General features: G+C 35.2%; 1 protein-coding gene across 1 annotated transcript; it reads right to left on the bottom strand.

Moving 5' to 3' along the window:
- Positions 1-1,692: 1,692 nt before the first annotated feature.
- Positions 1,693-8,393, bottom strand: LOC107459273 (sucrose transport protein SUC4; the record flags this gene model as incomplete). The annotated part of the gene is given in 6 exon segments (XM_021128108.2): positions 1,693-2,318; positions 2,661-2,820; positions 4,297-4,340; positions 4,421-4,484; positions 4,749-5,488; positions 8,104-8,393. Coding segments are annotated over 4 exon segments (957 nt in total). The 3' UTR covers positions 1,693-2,318; position 2,661.

Raw genomic sequence — 8,393 nt, forward strand, 5'->3', positions numbered from 1 at the left:
TAATTAAGCTTCTCGCCAGAAGCTCAAAAGATTCCAATCTTGTACACCATTGTAACCAAAGGGTTTTTACCACTTTCATAAAATGGTAGAGTAACTCGTGTCACTCTAACAATTCTTCTATCAAACCACACACCAATACTCTTCCTTCGTCTCCACGACAAAAATATACAACATTATTGAATTCTACCATATGAATCTACGGAAGATGCTACATGTTAAATAGCTAGCTTCATGGACCACATGCTTCCTTCACATCATTTCAGTCTTTCAAATATTGAAGAAAGAAATTGTTTTGGTAGCTAGTATGTCCAACACTTTTCTCTCTCTTTTTATCATATTTAAAATTAAGAAAACAAAATTTGATAGTAAATGGTGAAGGTAACGGAACATACTTGTGAAAGTAGGTGATTAGGATATGTCCATGCTATAGCATAACCACTAACCTACGTATAGCATGCTCGTCTGTCGGTCTGTGAAAATGTGCTATGGACTTATAGCATTATTTAATATTTACAAAACTGGCTAATATCCCTAATGAAGTATTTAAACAGTTTAATTTGTATCAATTTGAATTGAAATGTTTGAAATACATTTAAAATTTATCTCTGCATTAACTATGACTATTAATGAAGTTTAGTCAAGAATAATTTTGAAACATAATTCAAACATGATTACAGGTTTTCAAGTCGACGACAATTTTAAAACATATTGAAAAACATAATAACGTTTTCAATTGTTGTGAATAAAATTGATACAAATTAAATATTAAATTTTTTACAGCTCACTATCTTGATTAAAAAATGAATAAACTCTTACTTTTTCATTTTAGAAAACCTAGCTTCCATTTAACGAAACAATTGAAGGCTAAAAAAGTTATTAAACTTTCATGGATAACCGACAATAAAAAATACATTAAGCCAGAATCTTATTCCATCACTTGGAAGAAGGAAAGTAAAAATAAATAAATAATTATTAAGCCTCCGAAGCAATTCTCTAAAAAGAAGAAAGCACTTAATGTTTTATTAATTTTTGGTGACTAATGTTTTATTAATTTGATTAGCCACATCTATTTTTTATTTTAATACTCTGCTAAAAAAATACATTATATGTAGGACAATATGACAAATAAATTACTCGAAGGAGTCCTAAAAATTAAAATAGAAACAATTAAATAAAATAGAACAGAAATATCTTCTGGCATCAGAAAAATGTTACATGAATAACTCCCGTCAACGAGCATCGAATTGTTGATGTAGCATTACTCAAACATTTATATATTTCCCAATTTTTATTTTATTCATTCAATATCTTCATTTCATTCGGTCAATAAAATTCGAGCAAATATGATAGCACCATTCTACTTTAGGTAATGAAGATGATTACTATTATCAGTACTTCTTAAACAATGCTCATGGGCTTTTGCATAGGATGATCCACAAATTGAAATAACCAAAATTGTAACTGGATCTTATTTTTCTGAAGACAATCAGGTAATGAGAGAAAAACGAGAAAATCAAATTCTAGTTCAAGACAGCAACATACTGATGGTGGTCATGTTAGGCTTTCACTACAGCACCAGTATTTCATAAACATTTGAAAATTTTCCTATATACTTTTTGTGATTGTGAGTGCTGAGTGAGCAATCAATCAACAGATCACCAAGAAAAGAGCAAATGTGAATACTACAGGAACTTTAAAAATCAACTATTATTCAACAATATTTTCTGCAAAGAAAAAAAATAATAAAATACAATACCAAAAAAGGAAGCATTTTACCCCTGGTCGCCATCAAGGTTTCCATCGGCACACTTCACAATATTCACTGTTGGCCACTAAACACATTCATTCATCCAAGCACAAATAAATCACAATTGTATATGATTCTCAATACAACATTATTGAAGCACTAATGCACGATCAGCATTGCCTCAAAATAGAAAAGAATTTGTAATTTGGAATAATTCCCAAACAGCAACTCATCTTGGGTGGTAAGGAAGGATGCTGCCCAAGATTAACTTTTGGAACCTATGGAAGAATCCCCAAACTACTTTCCCATGGCATTTAGCCTTAAAAGAAAAATCTTATATAGACGGGACTCATTTACACTGGCGAAAAATCTCCACTGATTGGACATAGTGTCAACCAGTATTTGCTGCTAACAACATTTGTGATTACATTTTTGGGATTGAAGCATGTTTGGGAAAGTAATGGCATATGAATTGCTTGTTTCACACTGTTCCTTAAGACATCAAAGAGTATTCACCTTTTCCTAGAGCTTGAGATGTGTCCCTCATGGTTTACATAGCCAATCATTCTCACTGTTTTAAACAGACCACTCACTTGTTAGGATCACACACCAAACAACAAAGGAAAAAATGGGTTCCAAAGAAATCTATTCTTCAGGAAATAATAACATTCAAAATTCAGACCATTGGCTTTAAATAGTGACAAACAAAATTAAAGCACAAGCAGGCATTCATTTATTCATATTAGGAATAGATTGGGAGTGTGAAGAATCTTGAAAAGAGAGAGGCTCAAGAAAAAAGGCACAAAAATAGATGGAAAAAAGAATAATAAACTATTCACAAATTCTTGCTACCTGCTCATTTTCACCACCCCTCATTGAATATAAAATGCCAATAGCAGAAGGAACATGATACCTCATACACGAGTTCGGGGCTTTTGACCACCAGATCGCGGAATAGCCAGGATAGCTATGAGTCCACTGACAAGGGCTGCAAGAGCTGCCACGGCAAAGGCCGGGGCATTTCCTCCACCAAACAGCTGATCCCATGGTCCACTTCCCAATGACACCACTATCTGTTTATAACATGGCAAATGATTAAATCAGTAACTCCAAAAACACAAATCCTGTTCACAACTATGACAACTTTTGAAAATTAAAAGCATAAAAAGAAAAACTTCTATTTATAGAATGTAAGAGAACCCAGTAATGAAAGAGGAGGGCATCTAATATATTCCGACCTAACCAACCCAAGCCCATTATCTGTAGGTCACACACTGTTGGATATTTTGTTAAGTCACCTGAAATTGGTCCTGGTTGACACAGGTGACAGGTCATCATTACATTTGCACTAGAAAGAGTATGTTTTCAGTTTCAAACAACAAATTTTGGGAAATGGTTTGAGTTATATATATGAATTGATTTTTGATTTTGAAACCCTGTTTAGGTAAGACTTTATTTGGTTTACTTCATTCAAATTGAAAACTTTTCGTGGTTGATTTTTTATCTACATGTAGCATGGTTGTTTTAAGGTGTACCACAGGTTGGAACTCATTATCCAAAACAAATTTAAATTCTTTTGTACTGGATTCCAGGCATGGAGATGATTTATTCAATCAAATTCATTTTCAATGAAATCAAATTATCTAAAGTCAATCTGTTTCATATTTCAATGATTTCCCAAACACAATTTTAACAGTTTCCAGCAGAAGAAGGATCTTGTATGCAAGTGATCTCATAAGTGCACTTCATCATCAACTCAGTACGACAGTTTCTAAATCACACAATTACACATGCTGAAATCCCAACTCTGTACTTTCTCTCAACTAATTGCTATCATCAGACTTTGATAGTCATTGACTGTGAACTTGAATGAATTAGTTAAATGTAATTCAGTAATCTGAAGCATTTTCACTTTCAAAGTGTATGTGCCGTTCATGGTCTATCAACCTAGATCTAAGCTTAAGTGGAAACAAAATCGATCACCCAGAGTGTGTGTATTTACTATATATTCAATATCTTTTTGATAAAATACTATATGTTAAATAATGCAAACAGCATAAAGTTAATAAGATCTAAGAGCCCAAAGACACTGTGCAGAAGTGCATGCAAAGACAAAGGTCAATTGTAAATTGTAAATTGTAAATTGCAATTAAAAGTTTCTAGTGGTCATCTGGTGATTCTGGTCAATCTTGGGGTTTATTTTATTTCTGTTTTCATGTCCTGTTTTTCAGTTTAATAATTACAAAAATGTTGATTATTTTTATTTATGTTTCTCATTTTCAGTATTTTGTAAAAGAAATAGTGAAAAAACAAAACCTTGTTTTTCAATCTTGCTGCACTAGAAGAAGATATGCCAAACCAAATAGCAACATTTTCCAGAATATGATAAATATTGACAATATTATCCAGCAAACTTCCTTAGGGAAAACCTTTTTTTTTTAAATCAAGCCAAATGCACAATAAGAGATCACAAATTATCACATCTTCCACTTTTTGCCACTAGTGGTATCAAAAGAATTGCAACCAAAGTTATAGAAAAGAAGAAATACCTGTGGGATCACTATTGCCAGATTTAGGACACCCATTGATAACCCTGTAAACACCCACAACTCATTAAGCAACTACAGTCACATCTCCGAGCAAAAATAAACAAAGCCATGAATAGAATTCCACCTTGGCCAAGTCCCAATGACTCAATATGTGTGGAAACTAAGGCATATGGAACACTGTAAGTGATCTGCAATAAATAATCTGATGAGTCAGTTAACGTAATAAAAAAAAAGGCCAGTTTCAGCTAACATGATTATGCTTCCAAGAGCTAGTCACTCAATACAATATGCAATTGATATGTATGAGAGCCCCTAAGATTTCAAAAAGATTCAAAGAACGCATGGACAACAAATTTGAGCATTTATTTCAGTGGACATAGGACACAGCGGCTACCTTCAATATCCACACCAAAGGAAGAGGACAATTTCAGTAGTAAATTAGAGTAACTTACTGATAATGGAAACCCAAGAATGGTGAAGAGTATCACTGCAGCTATCACGATGCCAGTTGGTGGTGCATCTTTGCCTAAATAGCTAGCGTTGCTTGCAACATATGTTACTACAAGCATTGCAAGAAAGCAGATGGCCATTATAATATTTGAGACACCCCAAACAAACCCAGCACCGCGTTTCCTGCATAACCTCTCCATGAGTAATGATGTTATTCCAAGAACAACTGAATTAAGCATTAACCCAAGTGCTCCCATTCTGACCCCAGCATCATAATTAGGGCCTCCATTTGGATCACCACCATAAATCTCTCGACCCATCCAATCAGTGTCAAATAGAATAAAAGGGAACCATCCGATCCATGTTAGAGCAGTAACAGAAAGGATAATCCATACAGGAGTCGTAAAATATTTGAATGTCCCAAATAGCTCCCACATGAAAGCCTCTTCTGTACTACCTGAACCTGCTGCTCCTCCCTCAGCATGGGCTGCCGCACTTGAACTTATAGGCACTTCTTTAGCTGCCATGAGGCTGAGATATGTGGTGATCGCAATGAAAATAATATCAAGAAAGAAAGCGGACTTGAGATTTGCACAACTAATAGTGCATGCAGGTGAAAGTGTGAAAGCAAAAATCTTGTACCAACCACTGTACGATCCAGTTGCATAGCCAAGAATGTTACCAACAGCCATAAAAAGAGAAAAATAAGCATTTGCAACGCGCGTTCTTCGAGGATCATTGGCTGACATTCCAAAGAAGAAAAATACAAAGGAAACATGAATAATGACATCAGTGACTTTTTTGCTATCCAAAATCCAAATTGATCATAACCAACAAAAAACATCACTATTAAATTCATAATGTGCTTTCCATAGTAGTGGTGCCATTTTAATGGCGGTTTTCTCTTCCTTTCTCTTACATATAACCATTTAACGGTCTACACTCTACACAAGTGATCAAATTATTCAAGGCATACAAAGCAAGTTAAAATTTATTCAGACAATGAGGCACCTATACTAAGCATTTTAGCTAATATATGATGATAAATAAAGAAGATAATTATCACGCCTTTTAATTTCTTAGAGAACCGAATTCATGTTTGAATATTAAGATGATCATCTAGCCAGAGTACCTTCAAGGAAAAACATATACAACTAATTTATTTCCCACTAATCTGCTTTTCTCCCCTACTTTTTGAATGGGTTTATATCCAGATTTGTGTGATACCATCCTACAAACTAGCCGACATTAGACAATTTTCAGACCAATAACCAGTACAAGCAATATGTTTTCCTCCAATACTCCAATATCTAATGCTAGATTCTTCTTTTAGAATTCGTGGAACATACTCTGTTTTGGACTTTCAGGTGAAAAGGTTAAGGATAAGTGCAGAAGAGGGGGTAAAATCATTACAATGGAGGTGTGAAAGTGCAGGGAAAAAATGAATTGTGAACAACACAACAGCCTCCATGATTCTCACTAGGTGGGGTCGGCTACATAAATCAAACGACGTCATTGCTCTATATCATGTATCATGTCTATAGGAGACAGACTGTTTACACATAGATCTCAGACCTTTTAACATGAGCAATTTCCTTCTTTTAACATTTTAGCAGTTGGAAGTACCCAGAACCCCACCCCAAGAAAGTACAGATTTCTGATATTCGGTGTCCTTGGACACTAGGGAGGTTCAAACTACTCCCTCATCCCCCATTTCAAATAATAGAAGTAGCCCCGCTTAACATTTTATTTCTGATTATAATACAAACATACGAGCAACGAGGGGAACTCATGTTAGCTACATGATTTGATAATATAATCCTCTAGAAACTGGAGGGTAAATTTCTCTCTACCATGTATTATTGCATGATAGGTATAAATGTCTAATTACACATACATATAACACAGAGAAAGGGATCTCCTTCCATATTTTATTTAAATTTGGAGTATCGTATCTGAATTAAACTCTTATTTGTTAACTTATCGCATCATTTCTACACTTATACGAGTATCAAACTTAAAGTGCATTTAATGTATGTTTCAGAAGCTTACTTTTGTATAAATTTTAACTATAGGTAGTATTGGTTAGAGGTATCATTACTTTATGTGTTAAAAATATACATAATAGACCTATTATGCGATAATAGATGATGGGATAATTTACTATCTAGTTTCAGGAAGGTACCGGAGCCATTGCCATATAATTATTAAGCATGTACTTGCTTCCCGCTTAAAGTAACATCCATCAATTTTGCATTCATTTTGCGAGTTGGCTTGAATAACTTCATGGCTATCACAAGACACATGGACTAATCCTGGCTGCAAACTCTCAGCTATATTGGAAGAGGCAACAAGATAAGAGCTTGTAACGACATGAACACATAACAGGTTCCTTACTCCAGTTCTTAGTTCATATGCATGCACACTAGCCATATAAAATCTCTAAAATTCCTATTCCATTCATATATCTATATATCAAATGATTAACTTTAGCTTTGATAGAAATTAGTTTCTCCATCCAAGAAAACATACATAGCAAATGCAAGGATGCTACTATGGTTAATAAAGGCATAACCCTATTTGGTGTATGTATTTGGGCTCTCTATTTGTTCTAAAGCTCATGAACATTTTAAATGTCTTTCCTTGCCGCTTGCCAGACATGTTGAGAGATTGGAAAGCTACAATCTATATAGAAAGCTATTCTTGTGTTTTTTTGGCTCTTGTGTGGGGGATCATTTATCCTCCTTTTCTTAGTGTTATTTTTCTCTAATACAATTCTTATTTTATTCAAAAAATGAAAGAAAAAAAAGAAGCATACCCATTCCACAACCAGCAGTTGTAAATCAAGCATTCAACTGCAAACAACAAACACCAGCTTACTGCATACATGACTGAACAAAAGCACAGATAGTGAAAGCGATAGCAACCTCTCAGTTAGAATGCAGTGTTATGTCCGAGAAAACTTAATGCGAACTTCTTTGTTCCAATTTTGACCAACAGTATTATTAACTTGGTCCCAGACTTAAATGGTAACCTTCACGTGGCATGCTATATCAATCATTGATTGTATTCTGTTTCTACTTGTCATGACAAAAACTTTTCGAGTTTGCTAAGCTGTACCGACCACACAAACACATTCCTAATCCAAAATTGAGCACCAAAATCATGCTGACTAAGTCAAGAATTCAGTAAACAGGTCAAATCATGATATTGCAGTCAGATGAATCCAGATTGCACCAAGTCAACAGCACAAATTTAAAATAAAAATAGCAAGGTTTCTTGATTGTGCAATTCGAATTTGGACTTCATCAAAGAAGAAGAGTAAAATGTTCAAATTAGGGACTGGGAGATTCTTACTAGTGAGATCAGCCAGGAGAGCTCTACAAGGACCCTGAGTCACGTTATTCGCTACGTCGAGGATCCAGAACCCAATCACGAAGACGGTTATCGCCGCCGGCCGGAAAGTATCGGTGTCGCCGAGGAGCCAGCCGATGTCAGCAGCGTATCCAATTATGATGACAGCAACGATGATCGCGGCGGCACCGGCGAGGATGAAAGGACGCCGGCGACCAAAGCGGCTGGTGCAGCGGTCGCTGAGGTGTCCGACGAGTGGCTGAACGAAGAGGCCGGAGACGGGACCGCAGAGC

Source organism: Arachis duranensis, chromosome 7 (assembly GCF_000817695.3).
Source record: "Arachis duranensis cultivar V14167 chromosome 7, aradu.V14167.gnm2.J7QH, whole genome shotgun sequence".
NCBI classification, from domain to species: Eukaryota; Viridiplantae; Streptophyta; class Magnoliopsida; order Fabales; family Fabaceae; genus Arachis; species Arachis duranensis.